Here is a 20185-nt window from a genome sequence, read left to right on the forward strand (position 1 = left end):
ATCCTGAAAGCTGCTCCATCGATTCCCCCGGCCGTCGGAAGCCTCTGCTTATGTCAGAAATGACGAATCCGGCTTCCTCCAATCATGGTGTTCCCCCTGGGGGGAATCATAGCCTGAGGGAACGCAGTAATTGAATGAAGCCGGGTTCGTCATTTTGGACCCACAAAGATGGCTTGAGACGGGCGCAGGAAGCGCTGCAGCGGCTCTCAGGATTAAAAAGGTAAGTTTTCGAAGAAAACAGAATTTATGCTTACCTGATAAATTACTTTCTCCAACGGTGTGTCCGGTCCACGGCGTCATCCATAACTTGTGGGAATATTCTCTTCCCCAACAGGAAATGGCAAAGAGCACAGCAAAAGCTGTCCATATAGTCCCTCCTAGGCTCCGCCCACCCCAGTTATTCGACCGACGGACAGGAGAAAAAACAGGAGAAACCATAAGGTGCCGTGGTGACTGTAGTTAAAGAAAGAAATTCATCAAACCTGATTAAAAAACCAGGGCGGGCCGTGGACCAGACACACCGTTGGAGAAAGTAATTTATCAGGTAAGCATAAATTCGGTTTTCTCCAACATTGGTGTGTCCGGTCCACGGCGTCATCCATAACTTGTGGGAACCAATACCAAAGCTTTAGGACACGGATGAAGGGAGGGAGCCAATCAGGTTACCTAAACAGAAGGCACCACGGCTTGCAAAACATTTCTCCCAAAAATAGCCTCCGAAGAAGCAAAAGTATCAAATTTGTAGAATTTGGCAAAAGTGTGCAGGGAAGACCAAGTCGCTGCCTTACATATCTGATCAACAGAAGCCTCATTCTTGAAGGCCCATGTGGAAGCCACAGCCCTAGTAGAGTGAGCTGTGATGCGTTCAGGAGGCTGCCGTCCGGCAGTCTTGTAAGCCAATCGGATGATGCTTTTCAGCCAAAAGGAAAGAGAGGTAGCAGTAGCTTTTTGACCTCTCCTCTTGCCATAATAAACGACAAACAGAGAAGACGTTTGTCTGAAATCCTTTGTTGCTTCTAAATAGAACTTTAAAGCACGAACTACATCTAAATTGTGTAACAAACGTTCCTTCTTTGAAACTGGATTCGGACACAAAGAAGGCACAACTATTTCCTGGTTAATATTCTTGTTGGAAACAACCTTTGGAAGGAAACCAAGTTTAGTACGCAAAACAACCTTATCTGAATGGAACACCAGATAGGGCGGATTACACTGCAAAGCAAATAACTCAGAAACTCTTCTAGCAGAAGAAATAGCAACCAAAAACAGAACTTTCCAAGATAACATCTTGATATCTATAGAATGTAGAGGTTCAAACAGAACCCCTTGAAGAACAGAAAGAACTAAATTCAGACTCCAGGGAGGAGTCAAAGGTGTGTAAACAGGCTTAATCCTGACCAAAGCCTGAACAAAAGCTTGAACATCTGGCACAGCTGCCAGTCGTTTGTGTAACAAGACAGATAAAGCAGAAATCTGTCCCTTTAGAGAACTCGCTGATAATCCCTTATCCAAACCTTCTTGGAGAAAAGAAAGGATCCTAGGAATTTTGATCTTACTCCATGAGAATCCCTTGGATTCACACCAACAGATATATCTTTTCCATATTTTATGGTAAATTTTTCTAGTTACAGGTTTTCTGGCTTGTACCAGAGAATCTATTACAGAATCCGAAAACCCACGCTTAGATAAAATCAAGCGTTCAATTTCCAAGCCGTTAGTTGGAGGGAAACTAGATTTGGATGTTCGAATGGACCTTGTACTAGAAAATCTAGTCTCAAAGGTAGCTTCCATGGTGGAGCCGATGACATTCACCAGGTCTGCATACCAAGTCCTGCATGGCCACGCAGGAGCTATCAAGATCACCGAGGCCCTCTCCTGCTTGATCCTGGCTACCAGCCTGGGAATGAGAGGAAACGGTGGAAACACATAAGCTAGGTTGAAGGTCCAAGGCGCTACTAATGCATCCACTAGAGTCGCCTTGGGATCCCTGGATCTGGACCCGTAGCAGGGAACCTTGAAGTTCTGACGAGACGCCATCAGATCCATGTCTGGAATGCCCCATAATTGAGTCAACTGGGCAAATATCTCCGGGTGGAGTTCCCACTCCCCCGGATGGAATGTCTGACGACTCAGATAATCCGCCTCCCAGTTTTCCACTCCTGGGATGTGGATTGCAGATAGGTGGCAGGAGTGATCCTCCGCCCATTTTATGATTTTGGTCACTTCTCTCATCACCAGGGAACTCCTTGTTCCCCCCTGATGGTTGATGTAAGCAACAGATGTCATGTTGTCTGATTGAAATCTTATGAATCTGGCCTAGTTGAGGCCAAGCCCTGAGAGTATTGAATATCGCTCTCAGTTCCAGAATGTTTATCGGGAGAAGAGACTCTTCCCGAGACCATAGCCCCTGAGCTTTCAGGGAGTCCCAGACCGCGCCCCAGCCCACTAGACTGGCGTCGGTCGTGACGATGACCCACTCTGGTCTGCGGAAGCTCATTCCCTGGGACAGGTGATGCTGAGTTAGCCACCAACGGAGTGAGTCTCTGGTCTTCTGATCTACTTGAATCACTGGAGACAAGTCTGTATAGTCCCCATTCCACTGTTTCAGCATGCACAGTTGTAATGGTCTTAGATGAATTCGCGCTAAAGGAACTATGTCCATTGCTGCAACCATCAACACTACTACTTCCATGCACTGAGCTATGGAAGGTCGTGGAACAGAGTGAAGAACTTGACAAGCGTTTAGAAGTTTTGACTTTCTGACATCTGTCAGGAAAATCTTCATTTCTAAAGAATCTATTATTGTCCCCAAGAAAGGAACTCTTGTCGACGGAGACAGGGAACTTTTTTCTATGTTCACTTTCCATCCGTGAGATCTGAGAAAGGCCAGAACGATGTCTGTGTGAGCCTTTGCCTTTGAAAGAGACGGCGCTTGTATCAGAATGTCGTCCAAGTAAGGTGCCACTGCAATGCCCCTTGGTCTTAGAACCGCTAGAAGGGACCCGAGTACCTTTGTGAAAATCCTTGGAGCAGTGGCTAGCCCGAATGGGAGAACCACAAACTGGTAATGTTTGTCCAGAAAGGCGAACCTTAGGAACTGATGATGATCTTTGTGGATAGGAATATGTAGATACGCATCCTTTAGATCCACGGTAGTCATAAATTGACCCTCCTGGATTGTAGGTAAAATCGTTCGAATAGTTTCCATTTTGAACGATGGCACTCTGAGAAATTTGTTTAGGATCTTTAAATCCAGAATTGGTCTGAAAGTTCCCTCTTTTTTGGGAACTACAAACAGATTTGAGTAAAACCCCATTCCTTGTTCCACGGTTGGAACTGGGTGTATCACTCCCATTTTTAACAGGCCTTCTACACAATGTAAGAATGCCTGTCTCTTTATTTGGTTTGAAGATAAAGTGAGACATGTGGAACCTTCCCCTTGGGGGTAGTTCCTTGAATTCCAGAAGATAACCCTGAGAAACTATTTGTAGTGCCCAGGGATCCTGAACAACTCTTGCCCAAGCCTGAGCGAAGAGAGAGAGTCTGCCCCCTACTAGATCCAGTCCCGGATCTTGGGCTACTCCTTCATGCTGTTTTGGTAGCAGCAGCAGGCTTCTTGGCCTGCTTACCCTTGTTCCAGCCTTGCATCGGTTTCCAAGCTGGTTTGGTTTGTGAAGCATTACCCTCTTGTCTAGAGGCTGTAGAGTTGGAGGCCGGTCCGTTCCTGAAATTACGAAAGGAACGAAAATTAGACTTATTCTTGGCCTTGAAAGGCCTATATTGTGGGAGGGCGTGTCCCTTACCCCCAGTGATGTCTGAGATAATCTCTTTCAATTCTGGCCCAAAAAAAAAAAAAAGGGTTTTACCCTTGAAAGGGATATTAAGCAATTTTGTCTTGGAAGATACATCCGCTGACCAAGACTTTAGCCAGAGCGCTCTGCGCGCCACAATTGCAAACCCTGAATTTTTCGCCGCTAATCTAGCTAACTGCAAAGCGGCATCTAAAATAAAGGAATTAGCTAACTTAAGTGCGTAAATTCTGTCCATAACCTCCTCATACGGAGTCTCTCTACTGAGCGACTTTTCTAGTTCCTCGAACCAGAACCACGCTGCTGTAGTGACAGGAATAATGCACGAAATAGGTTGCAGGAGGTAACCTTGCTGTACAAAAATCTTTTTAAGCAAACCCTCCAATTTTTTATCCATAGGATCTTTGAAAGCACAATTATCCTCGATAGGAATAGTAGTGCGCTTGGCTAGTGTAGAAACTGCCCCCTCGACCTTAGGGACTGTCTGCCATAAGTCCTTTCTGGGGGAGGGGGGACAAAAGGTATGCCGGGCTTCTCCCACTCCTTATTCACTATGTCCGCCACCCGCTTGGGTATAGGAAAAGCGTTGGGGTGCACTGGAACCTCTAGGAACTTGTCCATCTTGCACAATTTTCCTGGAATGACCAGGTTGTCACAATCATCCAGAGTAGATAGCACCTCCTTAAGCAGTGCGCGGAGATGCTCTAATTTAAATTTAAATGTCACAACATCAGGTTCTGCCTGTTGAGAAATTCTACCTGAATCAGAAATTTCCTCATCTGACAAAACCTCCCTCATAGCCACTTCAGATTGGTGTGAGGGTATGACCGAGCAATTATCATCAGCGCCCTCTTGCTGTACAGTGTTTAAAACAGAGCAATCGCGCTTTCTCTGAAATGCAGGCATTTTGGATAAAATATTTGCTATGGAGTTATCCATTACTGCCGTCAATTGTTGCATAGTAACAAGCATTGGCGCGCTAGAAGTACTAGGGGTCTCCTGCGTGGGCAAAACTGGTGTAGACACAGGAGATGATGTAGAACTGTGTCTACTCCCTTCATCTGATGAATCATCTTGGGCAACTTTACTATCTGTGGCAGTACTGTCCTTACTTTGTTTGGACGCTATGGCACAATTATCACACAATTTTGAAGGGGGAGACACATTGGCTTCCATACATACAGAACATAGTTTATCTGAAGGCACAGACATGTTAAACAGGCTTAAACTTGTCAATAAAGTACAAAAACCGTTTTAAAACAAAACCGTTACTGTCTCTTTAAATTTTAAACAGGGCACACTTTATTACTGAATATGTGAAAAACTATGAAGGAATTGTTCAAATTTAACCAAATTTTCACCACAGTGTCTTAAAGCATTCAAAGCATTGCACCCCAGACCTTTAACCCTTAAAATGAGGAAACCGGAGCCGGTTACAGTTTTAACCCCTCTACAGTCCCAGCTACAGCCTTTGCTGCGACTTTACCAAACCCAGGGGGGTATACGATACCAAATGAAGCCTTCTAGGAACCTTTTCAACTACTTTCAGACCCACACACATGCAGCTGCATGTCCTGCTCTCAAAAGTAACTGCGCAGTAATGGCGCGAAAATGAGGCTCTGCCTACTACAGAGAAGGCCCTTCCTGACTGGGAAGGTGTCTAAACCAGTGCCTGACGTAAAAAAAAAAACGTTCTCCAAAGTTTATAAAGTGTGAATTTCAATATCAAGCTGTATAAAATGCCCAAATAAAGCAATCGATCTAGCCCATAAAAGTGTCTACCAGTTTTATAGTCCATATTAAGCCCTTTATTCTGTTTGAGACTAAGAAAATAGCTTACCGGTCCCCATGAGGGGAAATGACAGCTTTCCAGCATTACACAGTCTTGTTAGAAATATGGCTAGTCATACCTTAAGCAGAAAAGTCTGCCAACTGTTTCCCCCAACTGAAGTTATCTCATCTCAACAGTCCTATGTGGAAACAGCAAACGATTTTAGTTACTGCTGCTAAAATTATATTCCTCTCAAACAGAACTCATCTTTTTCTGTTTCAGAGTAAATAGTACATACCAGCACTATTTTAAAATAACAAACTCTTGATAGTAGAATAAAAAACTACAACTAAACACCACATATTCTTCACCATCTCCGTGGAGATGCTGCTTGTTCAACGGCAAAGAGAATGACTGGGGTGGGCGGAGCCTAGGAGGGACTATATGGACAGCTTTTGCTGTGTTCTTTGCCATTTCCTGTTGGGGAAGATAATATTCCCACAAGTTATGGATGACGCCGTGGACCGGACACACCAATGTTGGAGAAAAAGCTTGAAATGTCAATTTTGATGAATTAAAGTGCAATTGTTTTTAATAGGATTATCAAAAACCGGGCACTAATTCGTCAAAATTGACCTTCCCTTTAAAGTGAATGTCAACTTTCACGAATGAAAGCCCTGTTTTTAAAAATACAATTAAAAACATGGGCACTTTCATTCATGAAAGTTTACATTAAAGCTTCTTCTTTTAAAATACTTACCTTTTATTCCTAGCAAGCGTGGAACACCAGAGCAGTGATTCCCCCGCCTCCAGGTCGTATCTTTTTTATGTCAGAAATGACAAATCCGGCTTCCTCCAATATCGGCTTCCCCACAGAGCAAACATTGCCTGAGGCCACGCCGTGATTGGAGGAAGACGGATTCATCATTTCTGAAGTAAGAAGACACGTCCTGGGGGCGGAGGAATCACTGCTCCGGTTTTTCCACGCTTGCTAGGAATAAAAGGTATTTTAAAAGAACGGATTCAATGTAAACTTTCATGAATGAAAGTGCCCCCGTTTTTAATAGTATTTTTAAAAACAGGGCTTTCATTTGTGAAAGTTAACATTCACTTTAAAAAAAACAAATCAACAATTTAATATACCAACGTCATAAGGCAACAGAATGTACTACTAACCATGTAACATGAATGCACAAAAGCAGAACCATTATATACTATGAAAATGAGAAACTTTACCTGTTTTAGGATGTTCTGCTCTCGCATTAGTTTCTGACGCTCTCTGTTTGGTTTGTTTACTAGAACTTCCAGCACATCCTGCCCAGAGTTGACTCCAGCTGTCACAAAGTATACCAGCTCCTCTAGTAGCTTGGTGACTGCCCTGCAAGCAGAGTGAAACATCTGTTGGTCATGCCTTTTAGTTTTAACCCCCTGCTTCAGTCAATTTCCACATCTTGCTACTTCTCACCTTCTCTCATTCTGGGTAACTGTCCCCTTCTCCAGTTTGCCAGCAATGGAGGAAAGAACCTTACTGGCATCATTGGCAAAGTCTAGATCTCGTACCTCAGCTGGTGACACAGGAACAATGGCGAATGCTTCCTTGTCTTCCTTTATTGGCGAGGTACCAATCTGTAATAGAAAAAAAACAGAATGATACAGAAATGGAGAAGCTTTAACAATTGGACAATCATGAGGAGTTCTGCACACCTAAATCCACTGATATTAACCATTTGGCTTGAAAGGAAATATCAATTGCTATTGCAAGCCAGACACTCACAGTCTTTAAACCACAAAGCGTTATGCAAACCGCTCTTTTTTTTAAAACACAAATTTTCAAGTAGACAGGCTCTTTAAATTTACATTGCACTTATTCCCTCCTCAGGGCACTTAAACGGATCTCTCTTAGGGCCTGATGATTTAAACCTCTCCGCTCTGGTGAGATGATCTATTACATCTAGTCAGTACCGCAAGGTACCTCAAAGACTTTCTCTTCAGAGTTGTTTCTATGTGGAGTTCTGGGCGTGAAGGAGAAAAACCTACATTGCAAAATAATGCTCAAAAAAGCATGCAAAGATTTGGTGAGATTTTTCTTCATGCCGGCAAGTTTTTGATCATCAAGCTTTTAAACCTTTCACAGTTAGTCTGCACCAAACAGTGCTGCTAAGCCTAAGGGCATCCAATGTAGAATAGACACATTTCACCATAAACAATGCATGGGTCGCCTAAGGGCATCCAATCTAGAATAGGCAAATTTCACCATTAACAATGCATGGGTCGCCTAAGGGCATCCAATCTAGAATAGGCACATCTCACCATAAACAATGCATGGGTCGCCTAAGGGCATCCAATCTAGAATAGGCACATCTCACCATAAACAATGCATGGGTCGCCTAAGGGCATCCAATCTAAAATAGGCACATCTCACCACAAACAATGCATGGGTCGCCTAAGGGCATCTAATCTAAAATAGGCACATTTCACAATAAACATTGAATGGGTCGCCTAAGGGCATCCAAACTAGAATAGGCACATCTCACCATAAACAATGCATGGGTCACCTAAAGGCATCCAATCTAGAATAGGCAAATTTCACCATAAACAATGCATGGGTCGCCTAAGGGCATCCAATCTAGAATAGGCACATCTCACCATAAACAATGCATGGGTCGCCTAAGGGCATCCAAACTAGAATAGGCACATCTCACCATAAACAATGCATGGGTCACCTAAAGGCATCCAATCTAGAATAGGCAAATTTCACCATAAACAATGCATGGGTCGCCTAAGGGCATCCAATCTAGAATAGGCACATCTCACCATAAACAATGCATGGGTACACCACATCCACTATGACATGTTGGCCAAACTACACCTAAAAACATAATTTATGTAAGAACTTACCTGATAAATTCATTTCTTTCATATTAGCAAGAGTCCATGAGCTAGTGATGTAAGGGATATACATTCCTACCAGGAGGGGCAAAGTTTCCCAAACCTCAAAATGCCTATAAATACACCCCTCACCACACCCACAAATCAGTTTAACGAATAGCCAAGAAGTGGGGTGATAAGAAAAAAGTGTGAAAGCATAAAAAATAAGGAATTGGAATAATTGTGCTTTATACAAAAAAATCAAAACCACCACAAAAAAGGGTGGGCCTCATGGACTCTTGCTAATATGAAAGAAATGAATTTATCAGGTAAGTTTTTACATAAATTATGTTTTCTTTCATTTAATTAGCAAGAGTCCATGAGCTAGTGACGTATGGGATAATGACTACCCAAGATGTGGATCTTCCACGCAAGAGTCACTAGAGAGGGAGGGATAAAATAAAGACAGCCAATTCCGCTGAAAATAATCCACACCCAAAATAAAGTTTAAATCTTATAATGAAAAAAACTGAAATTATAAGCAGAAGAATCAAACTGAAACAGCTGCCTGAAGTACTTTTCTACCAAAAACTGCTTCAGAAGAAGAAAACACATCAAAATGGTAGAATTTAGTAAAAGTATGCAAAGAAGACCAAGTTGCTGCTTTGCAAATCTGATCAACCGAAGTTCATTCCTAAATGCCCAGGAAGTAGAAACTGACCTAGTAGAATGAGCTGTAATCCTTTGAGGCTGGGTTTTACCCGACTTGACATAAGCATGATGAATTAAAGATTTCAACCAAGATGCCAAAGAAATGGCAGAGGCCTTCTGACCTTTCCTAGAACCCGAAAAGATAACAAATAGACTAGAAGTCTTTCGGAAATTCTTAGTAGCTTCAACATAATATTTCAAAGCTCTAACTACATCCAAAGAATGCAATGATCTCTCCTTAGAATTCTTAGGATTAGGACACAATGAAGGAACCACAATTTCTCTACTAATGTTGTTAGAATTCACAACCTTAGGTAAAAATTGAAAAGAAGTTCGCAACACCGCCTTATCCTGATGAAAAATCAGAAAAGGAGACTCACAAGAAAGAGCAGATAATTCAGAAACTCTTCTAGCAGAAGAGATGGCCAAAAGAAACAAAACTTTCCAAGAAAGTAATTTAACGTCTAATGAATGCATAGGTTCAAACGGAGAAGCTTGAAGAGCCCCCAGAACCAAATTCAAACTCCAAGGAGGAGAAATTGACTTAATTACAGGTTTTATACGAACCAAAGCTTGTACAAAACAATGAATATCAGGAAGATTAGCAATCTTTCTATGAAAAAGAACAGAAAGAGCAGAGATTTGTCCTTTCAAGGAACTTGCAGACAAACCTTTATCCAAACTATCCTGAAGAAACTGTAAAATTCTCGGAATTCTAAAAGAATGCCAGGAAAAGTGATGAGAAAGACACCAAGAAATGTAAGTCTTCCAGACTCTATAATATATCTCCCTAGATACAGATTTACGAACCTGTAACATAGTATTAATCACAGAGTCAGAGAAACCTCTTTGACTAAGAATCAAGCGTTCAATCTCCATACCTTTAAATTTAAGGATTTGAGATCCTGATGGCAAAAAGGACCTTGCGACAGAAGGTCTGGTCTTAACGGAAGAGTCCACGGTTGGCAAGAGGCCATCCGGACAAGATCCGCATACCAAAACCTGTGAGGCCATGCTGGAGCCACCAGCAGAACAAACGAGCATTCCTTCAGAATCTTGGAGATTACTCTTGGAAGAAGAACTAGAGGCGGAAAGATATAGGCAGGATGATACTTCCAAGGAAGTGACAATGCATCCACTGCTTCCGCTTGAGGATCCATGGATCTGGACAGATACCTGGGAAGTTTCTTGTTTAGATGAGAAGCCATCAGATCTATTTCTGGAAGTCCCCACATTTGAACGATCTGAAGAAATACCTCTGGGTGAAGAGACCATTCGCCCGGATGCAACATTTGGCGACTGAGATAATCCGCTTCCAATTGTCTATACCTGGGATATGAACCGCAGAAACTAGACAGGAGCTGGATTCCGCCCATACCAGTATTCAAGATACTTCTTTCATAGCCAGAGGACTGAGTCCCTCCTTGATGATTGATGTATGCCACAGTTGTGACATTGTCTGTCTGAAAACAAATGAACGATTCTCTCTTTAGAAGAGGCCATGACTGAAGAGCTCTGAAAATTGCACGGAATTCCAAAATATTGATTGGTAATCTCACCTCCTGAGATTCCCAAACCCCTTGTGCTGTCAGAGACCCCCAAACAGCTCCCCAACCTGTCAGACTTGCATCTGTTGAAATTACAGTCCAGGTCGGAAGAACAAAAGAAGCCCCCTGAACTAAACGATGGTGATCTGTCCACCACGTCAGAGAGTGTCGTACAATCGGTTTTAAAGATATTAATTGAGATATCTTTGTGTAATCCCTGCACCACTGGTTCAGCATACAGAGCTGAAGAGGTCGCATGTGAAAACGAGCAAAGGGGATCGCATCCGATGCAGCAGTCATAAGACCTAGAATTTCCATGCATAAGGCTACCGAAGGGAATGATTGTGATTGAAGGTTTCGACAAGCTGAGATCAATTTTAGACGTCTCTTGTCTGTCAGAGACAGAGTCATGGACACTGAATCTATCTGGAAACCTAAAAAGGTAACCCTTGTTTGTGGAATCAATGAACTTTTCGGTAAATTGATCCTCTAACCATGATCTTGAAGAAACAACACAAGTCGATTCGTATGAGATTCTGCTAAATGTGAAGACTGAGCAAGTACCAAGATATCGTCCAAATAAGGAAATACCACAATACCCTGTTCTCTGATTACAGACAGAAGGGCACAGAGAACCTTTGTAAAAATCCTTGGAGCTGTTGCTAGGCCAAACGGCAGAGCCACAAACTGGTAATGCTCGTCTAGGAAAGAGAATCTCAGAAACTGATAGTGATCTGGATGAATCGGAATATGCAGATATGCATCCTGTAAATCTATTGTGGACATATAATGCCCTTGCTGAACAAAATGCAGAATAGTCCTTATAGTTACCATTTTGAATGTTGGTATCCTTACATAACGATTCAATATTTTTAGATCCAGAACTGGTCTGAAGGAATTCTCCTTCTTTGGTACAATGAAGAGATTTGAATAAAACCCCAGCCCCTGTTCCAGAACTGGAACTGGCATAATTACTCCAGCCAACTCTAGATCTGAAACACATTTCAGAAATGCTTGAGCCTTCGCTGGATTTACTGGGACACGGGAAAGAAAAAATCTCTTTGCAGGAGGCCTTATCTTGAAGCCAATTCTGTACCCTTCTGAAACAATGTTTTGAATCCAAAGATTGTGAATTGAATTGATCCAAATTTGTTTGAAAAATCGTAATCTGCCCCCTACCAGCTGGGCTGGAATGAGGGCCGCACCTTCATGTGGACTTGGGAGCCGGTTTTGGTTTTCTAAAAGGCTTGGACTTATTCCAGACTGGAGATGGTTTCCAAACTGATACTGCTCCTGAGGGCGAAGGATCAGGCTTTTGTTCCTTATTGTGACGAAAGGAACGAAAACGATTATTAGACCTAAATTTACCTTTAGATTTTTTATCCTGTGGTAAAAAAGTTCCTTTCCCTCCAGTAACAGTTGAGATAATAGAATCCAACTGAGAACCAAATAATTTATTACCCTGGAAAGAAAGGGAAAGCAACGTTGACTTAGAAGACATATCAGCATTCCAAGTTTTAAGCCATAAAGCTCTTCTAGCTAAAATAGCTAGAGACATATACCTGACATCAACTCTAATGATATCAAAGATGGCATCACAAATAAAGTTATTAGCATGTTGAAGAAGATTAACAATGCTATGAGAGTTATGATCTGTTACTTGTTGCGCTAAAGCTTCTAACCAAAAAGTTGAAGCTGCAGCAACATCCGCTAAAGATATAGCAGGTCTAAGAAGATTACCTGAACATAAGTAAGCTTTTCTTAGAAAGGATTCAATCTTCCTATCTAAAGGATCCTTAAAGGAAGTACTATCTGCCGTAGGAATAGTAGTACGTTTAGCAAGAGTAGAGACAGCCCCATCAAACTTAGGGATTTTGTCCCAAAATTCTAATCTGTCAGATGGCACAGGATATAATTGCTTAAAACGTTTAGAAGGAGTAAATGAATTAACCAAATTATTCCATTCCCTGGAGATTACTTCAGAAATAGCATCAGGGACAGGAAAAACTTCTGGAATAACTACAGGAGATTTAAAAACCTTATTTAAACGTTTAGATTTAGTATCAAGAGGACCAGAATCCTCTATTTCTAATGCAATTAAGACCTCTTTAAGTAAAGAACGAATAAATTCCATTTTGAATAAATATGAAGATTTATCAGCATCAACCTCTGAGACAGAATCCTCTGAACCAGAGGAACCACTATCAGAATCAGAATTATGATGTTCATTTAAAAATTCATCTGAAAAATGAGAAGTTTTAAAAGACCTTTTACGTTTACTAGAAGGAGGAATAACAGACATAGCCTTCTTAATGGATTTAGAAACAAAATCTCTAATGTTAACAGGAACACTCTGAGTATTAGATGTTGATGGAACAGCAACAGGTAATGTAACATTACTAAAGGAAATATTATCTGCATTAACAAGTTTGTCATGACATTCATTACAAACAACAGCTGGAGGAATAGATACCACAAGTTTACAGCAGATACACTTAACTTTGGTAGATCCAGCACCAGGCAGCGTTTTTCCAGAAGTATCTTCTTACTCAGTGTCAATCTGGGACATCTTGCAATATGTAATAGAAAAAACAACATATAAAGCAAAATTGATCAAATTCCTTAAATGACAGTTTCAGGAATGGGAAAAAATGCCAGTGAACAAGCTTCTAGCAACCAGAAGCAATAAATAATGAGACTTAAATAATGTGGAGACAATAGTGACGCCCATATTTTTTAGCGCCAAAAAAAGACGCCCACATTATTTGGCACCTAAATGCTTTTGGCGCCAAAAATGACGCCGCATCCGGAACGCCGACACTTTTGGCGCAAAAAAAAACGTCAAAAATGACGCAACTTCCGGCGACACGTATGACGCCGGAAACAGAAAAAAAAATTTGCGCCAAAAAAGTCCGCCCCAAGAATGACGCAATAAAATGAAGCATTTTCAGCCCCCGCGAGCCTAACAGCCCACAGGGAAAAAAGTCAAATTTTAAGGTAAGAAAAAAATTGATTGATTCATATGCATTATCCCAAATATGAAACTGACTGTCTGAAAATAAGGAACGTTGAACATCCTGAGTCAAGGCAAATAAATGTTTGAATACATATATTTAGAACTTTATATAAAAGTGCCCAACCATAGCTTAGAGTGTCACAGAAAATAAGACTTACTTACCCCAGGACACTCATCTACATGTAGTAGAAAGCCAAACCAGTACTGAAACGAGAATCAGTAGAGGTAATGGTATATATAAGAGTATATCGTCGATCTGAAAAGGGAGGTAAGAGATGAATCTCTACGACCGATAACAGAGAACCTATGAAATAGACCCCGTAGAAGGAGATCATTGAATTCAAATAGGCAATACTCTCCTCACATCCCTCTGACATTCACTGCACGCTGAGAGGAAAAACCGGGGCTCCAACCTGCTGCGAGCGCATATCAACGTAGAATCTAGCACAAACTTACTTCACCACCTCCATAGGAGGCAAAGTTTGTAAAACTGATTTGTGGGGTGTGGTGAGGGGTGTATTTATAGGCATTTTGAGGTTTGGGAAACTTTGCCCCTCCTGGTAGGAATGTATATCCCATACGTCACTAGCTCATGGACTCTTGCTAATTACATGAAAGAAAGTACGTTTATGACACAACTTCGTCATTTCCGGCGTCATACATGACGCTGAGACCTTTCACACGGCAGCGTCATTAGTGATGCAAGTGTGTAATTTCCGGTCATTTGTGGCGCCAAAAAAGTTTACGTTACGTTGTGCGTCAAATTTTTTTTCATTATTTCAATACCCCATTGATAATTGCCTCCTTCTTTCTTTTCTATCAAGAGGCCTATGCTTTTGCATTTTTTTCCATTCCTGAAACTGTCATTTAAGGAAACAGATAATTTTGCTTTATATGTTGTTTTTTCTCTTACATTGAGCAAGATGTCCCAATCTGATCCTGTCTCTGAAGTTTCTGCTGGAACATTGCTGCCTGACATCGGTTCTACCAAAGCTAAGTGCATTTGTTGTAAAATTGTAGAAATTATTCCACCGAATGTCATTTATAATAGTTGTCATGATAAACTTTTACATGCAGATAGTGTTTCTATCAGTAATAGTACATTGCCAGTTGCAGTTCCTTCAACTTCTAATGTGCATGATATACTGTAAATTTTAAAGAATTTATTTCTGATTCTATTATGAAGGCTTTGTCTGCATTTCCACCTTCTAATAAACGTAAAAGGTCTTTTAAAACTTCTCATTTAGCTGATGAAATTTCAAATGACCCAACAACATAATAATTCATCCTCTTCTGATGAGGATCTATCTGAAACAGAAGATCCTTCCTCAGATATTGACACTGACAAATCTACTTATTTATTTAAAATAGAGTATATGCGTTCTTTATTAAAAGAAGTGTTAATTACTTTGGATATTGAGGTAACCAGTCCTATTGACGTTCAGTCTAATAAACATTTAAATGCTGTTTTTACATCCTGTGGTTTCCCCAGGTGTTTTTCCCATTCCTGAGGCTATTTCTGATATGATTTCTAGGGAATGGAATAAGCCAGGTACTTCCTTTATTCTTTCTTCAAGGTTTAAGAGATTGTATCCTTTACCAGCAAAATCTATAGAGTTTTGGGGAAAAATCCCCAAAGTTGATGGGGCTATTTCTACTCTTGCTAAACGTACCACTATTCCTATGGAAGATAGCACTTCCTTTAAGGATCCTTTCGATAGGAAGCTTGAATCTTATCTAAGGAAGGCCTATTTATATTCAGGTCATCTTCTCAGACCTGCTATTTCTTTGGTTGATGTTGCGGCTGCATCAACTTTCTGGTTGGAAAATTTAGCGCAACATGAATTGGATTCTGACATATCTAGCATTATTCGCTTACTGCAATATGCTAATCATTTTATTTGTGATGCCATTTTTGATATTATCAAAATTGATGTTAGATCCATGTCTTTAGCTGTATTAGCTAGAAGAGCTTTGTGGCTTAAATCTTGGAATGATGATATGACATCTAAATCTAGATTACTATCTCTTTCTTTCCAAGGTAATAATTTATTTGGTTCTCAGTTGGATTCTATTATTTCAACTATCACTGGGGGAAAATGAGTTTTTTTGCCTCAGGATAAAAAACCTAAGGGTAAATCTAAGGCTTCTAATCGTTTTCGTTCCTTTCGTCAGAATAAGGAACAAAAAACTCAATCCTTCCCCCAAGGAATCTGCTTCCAATTGGAAGCCTTCCTCAAATTGGAATAAATCCAAGCCATTTTGGAAACCAAAGTCAGCCCCTAAAGGTGCGGCCCTCATGCCAGCTCAGCTGCTTGGGGGCAGATTAAGGTTTTTCAAGGATTTTTGGATAAAATCTGTCCAAAATCATTGGATTCAGAGCATTGTCTCTCAGGGGTATAAAATAGGATTTAAAATAAGACCTCCTGTGAGAAGATTTTTTCTCTCACGCATCCCTGTAAATCCAGTAAAAGCTCAGGCTTTTCTGAAGTGTGTTTCAGATCTGGAGTCTTCAGGGGTAATCATGCCAGTTCCTCCTCATGAACAAGGTTTGGGGTTTTATTCAAACCTATTCATTGTACCAAAGAAAGAAAATTTATTCAGACCAGTTCTGGATCTAAAAATTTTGAATCGTTATGTAAGAGTACCAACTTTCAAGATGGTGACTATAAGGACTATTCTGCCTTTTGTTCAGCAAGGACATTATATGTCCACAATAGACTTGCAGGATGCATACCTTCATATTCCGATTCATCCAGAACACTTTCAGTTTCTGAGATTCTCTTTTCTAGACAAGCATTACCAATTTGTTGCTCTTCCATTTGGCCTAGTAACAGCTCCAAGAATCTTTTCAAAGGTTCTGGGTGCCCTACTATCTGTAATCAGAGAACAGGGTATTGCGGTGTTTCCTTATTTGGACAATATCTTGGTACTAGCTCAGTCTTTACGTACTGCAGAATCTCACACGAATCAACTAGTGTTGTTTCTTCGGAAACATGGTTGGAGGATCAATTTACCAAAAAGTTTCTTGATTCCTCAGACAAGGGTCACCTTTTTAGGCTTCCAGATAGATTCAGTGTCCATGACTCTGTCTCTAACAGACAAGAGATGTTTAAAATTGGTCGCAGCATGCCGGCACCTTCAGTCTCAGTCATTCCCTTCAGTGGCTATGTGCATGGAAGTTTTAGGTCTCATGACTGCAGCATCGGACGTGATCCCCTTTGCTCGTTTTCACATGAGACCTCTACAGCTTTGTATGCTGAATCAATGGTGCAGGGATTATACAAAGATATCACAATTAATATCCTTGAATCCCAATGTACGACACTCTCTGACATGGTGGATAGATCACCATCGTTTGGTTCAAGGGGCTTCTTTTGTTTGCCCAACCTGGACTGTGATCTCAACAGATGCGAGTCTTTCAGGTTGGGGAGCTGTTTGGGGATCTCTGACAGCACAAGGGGTTTGGAAATCTCAAGAGGCGAGATTACCAATCAATATTTTAGAACTCCGTGCAATTTTCAGGGCTCTTCAGTTCTGGCCTCTGCTAAAGAGAGAACCGTTCATTTGTTTTCAGACAGACAATATCACAACTGTGGCTTATGTGAATCATCGGGTGGGACTCACAGTCTCCAAGCTATGAAGGAAGTATCTCGGATACTTGCTTGGGCGGAATCCAGCTCCTGTCTAATCTCTGCGGTGCATATCCCAGGTGTAGAAAATTGGGAGGTGGATTATCTCAGCTGCCAGACTTTACATCCAGGGGAGTGGTCTCTCCATCCAGATGTGTTTTCTCAGATTGTTCAGATGTGGGGTCTTCCAGAGATAGATCTCATGGCCTCTCATCTAAACAAGAAACTTCCCAGATACCTGTCCAGGCGGAAGCAGTGGATGCACTGACACTTCCTTGGTGTTATCAACCTGCTTACATCTTCCCGCCTCTAGTTCTCCTTCTAAGAGTGATCTCCAAAATCATCATGGAGCAGTCTTTTGTGTTGCTGGTGGCTTCAGCATGGCCACACAGGTTTTGGTATGCGGATCTGGTTCGGATGTCCAGTTGCCCGCCTTGGCCACTTCCGTTACGGCCGGACCTACTATCTCAAGGTCCGTTTTTCCATCAGGATCTCAAATCATTAAATTTGAAGGTATGGAAATTGAACGCTTAGTTTTAAGTCATAGAGGGTTTTCTGACTCAGTGATTAATACTATGTTACAAGCTCGTAAATCTGTTTCTAGAAAGATTTATTATAGAGTTTGGAAGATTTACATTTCATGGTGTTCTTCTAATAAATTCTCCTGGCATTCTTTTAGAATTCCTAGAATTTTGCAGTTTCTTCAGGATGGTTTGGATAAGGGTTTGTCTGCAAGTTTCTTGAAAGGACAAATCTCCGCTCTTTCTGTTTTATTTCACAGAAAGATTGCTATACTTCCCGATACACACTGTTTTGTACAGGCTTTAATTTCTCCTCCTTGGAGTCTTAATTTGGTTCTGAAGGCTTTACAGGCTCCTCCATTTGAACCTATGCATTCTTTGGACATTAAACTACTTTCTTGGAAAGTGTTGTTCCTTTTGGCTATCTCTTCTGCTAGAAGAGTTTCTGAGCTATCTGCTCTTTCTTGTGAGTCTCCTTTTCTGATTTTTCATCAGGATAAGGCAGTTTTGCGGACTTCTTTTCAATTTTTACCTAAGGTTGTGAATTCTAACAACATTAGTAGAGAAATTGTTGTCTCTTCTTTATGTCCTAATCCTAAGAATTCTTTGGAGAGATACTTACATTCTTTGGATGTGGTAAGAGCTTTGAAATATTATGTGGAAGCTACTAAAGATTTCACGAAGACTTCCAGTCTATTTGTTTTTTGTTTTTCTGGTCCTAGTAAAGGTCAGAAAGCTTCTGCTATTTCCTTGGCTTCTTGGTTGAAACTTTTGATTCATCAAGCTTATTTGGAGTCGGGTCAAACCCCGCCTCAGAGAATTACAGCTCATTCTACTAGATCAGTCTCCACTTCGTGGGCTTTTAAGAATGAAGCTTCAGTTGATCAGATTTGCAAAGCGGCAACTTGCTCCTCTTTGCATACATTTACTAAATTCTACCATTTTGATGTATTTGCTTCTTCGGAAGCAGTTTTTGGTAGAAAAGTTCTTCAGGCAGCTGTTTCAGTTTGATTCTTCTGCTTTTGATTTAGGCTTTTTTCTTTCAAAAGTGAAATAAACTTTTTTTTTTGGGTTGTGGATTATTTTTTCAGCGGAATATGGCTGTTTTTATTTTTCCCTCCCTCTCTAGTGACTCTTGAGTGGAAGACTCCACATCTTGGGTATTGATATCCCATATGTCACTAGCTCATGGACTCTTGCCAATTACATGAAAGAAAACATAATTTATGTAAGAATTTACCTGATAAATTAATTTCTTTCATATTGGCAAGAGTCCATGAGGCCCACCCTTTTTATGGTGGTTATGATTTTTTGTATAAAGCACAATTATTTCCAAATTTCCTTTGTTGATGCTTTCTACACCTTTCTTTATCACCCCACTGCTTGGCTATTCGTTAAACTGAATTGTGGGTGTAGTGAGGGGTGTATTTATAGGCATTTTGAGGTTTGGGAAACTTTGCCCCTCCTGGTAGGGTTTTATATCCCATATGTCACTAGCTCATGGACTCTTGCCAATATGAAAGAAATGAATTTATCAGGTAAATTCTTGCATAAATTGTTTTTTTGAATTTATATTATCATCATAACTCTCAGACTGCTGATGACTTTTATCCGCATTACTCTAATTCATTTTGGAAACGGGATTTGGATGGTTCATGTTATGGACTATTAAAGGCAAGGTTTGAAGAACAAAGGCACAGTTTTGAATTTCTGCAATCAAGTTAAGTTTTGGTGAGTGCTTTTCTGGTTGCTTGTTCACTAGGGATGGGCGAATCTGCTGAAATTGCAATTTGTTTCGTAGAATGAATAGTCCTGTGAACATTTGTTTTGGACAATAGAATGTTGTTGAATGTTGTAATTTAATGTTATTTCCAGTTTTCAAATGTGACTTTCATTTTTGAATGTTCATAATTAGAGCGAATATCCACATTTGAAAGTTCAAATGTACCATTCGATTTAACAAACACTATTCAGAAGTTTCAATAGTTCATGTGGTAGGGAATTTAGTAAATTGATACACAATAGATACAAATATATCAATTTGAATGTTTCTATTTCGAGTGTTGCATAATTCGAATATTACATTTAAAGAGAGCATTAGAAATACTATTACATTAAGTGAATGTTAGAATGTTGTACAAACATTTGAAATACAAAATGAACGAATGAACGTGTTAAAATTAGATTCATTTTTCAAATGCAAAACATTTACCCATCCCTATTGTCCAATTGTTAAAGTGATATAAAATCCAAAAAAAAATTTATTTCACGATTCAGGTTAGAGCATGCAATTTTAACCTTTTGAGTGCT

The 20185-nt window shown here is 40.5% G+C and overlaps 1 protein-coding gene across 1 annotated transcript in view; it reads right to left on the reverse strand.

Annotated features, from left to right (window-relative positions):
* Positions 1-20185, reverse strand: part of ITPR1 (inositol 1,4,5-trisphosphate receptor type 1) — a 532169-nt gene that overhangs the window by 179998 nt on the left and 331986 nt on the right. The window contains exons 12-13 of the mRNA XM_053689365.1: positions 7046-7206; positions 6817-6958 (exon numbers count right to left, since the gene is read on the reverse strand). Coding sequence (XP_053545340.1) covers positions 6817-6958; positions 7046-7206 — 303 coding nt within the window. The remainder of the gene's footprint in view (positions 1-6816; positions 6959-7045; positions 7207-20185) is intronic.

This window comes from Bombina bombina, chromosome 7 (assembly GCF_027579735.1).
Source record: "Bombina bombina isolate aBomBom1 chromosome 7, aBomBom1.pri, whole genome shotgun sequence".
In the NCBI taxonomy this organism is placed as follows: domain Eukaryota; kingdom Metazoa; phylum Chordata; class Amphibia; order Anura; family Bombinatoridae; genus Bombina; species Bombina bombina.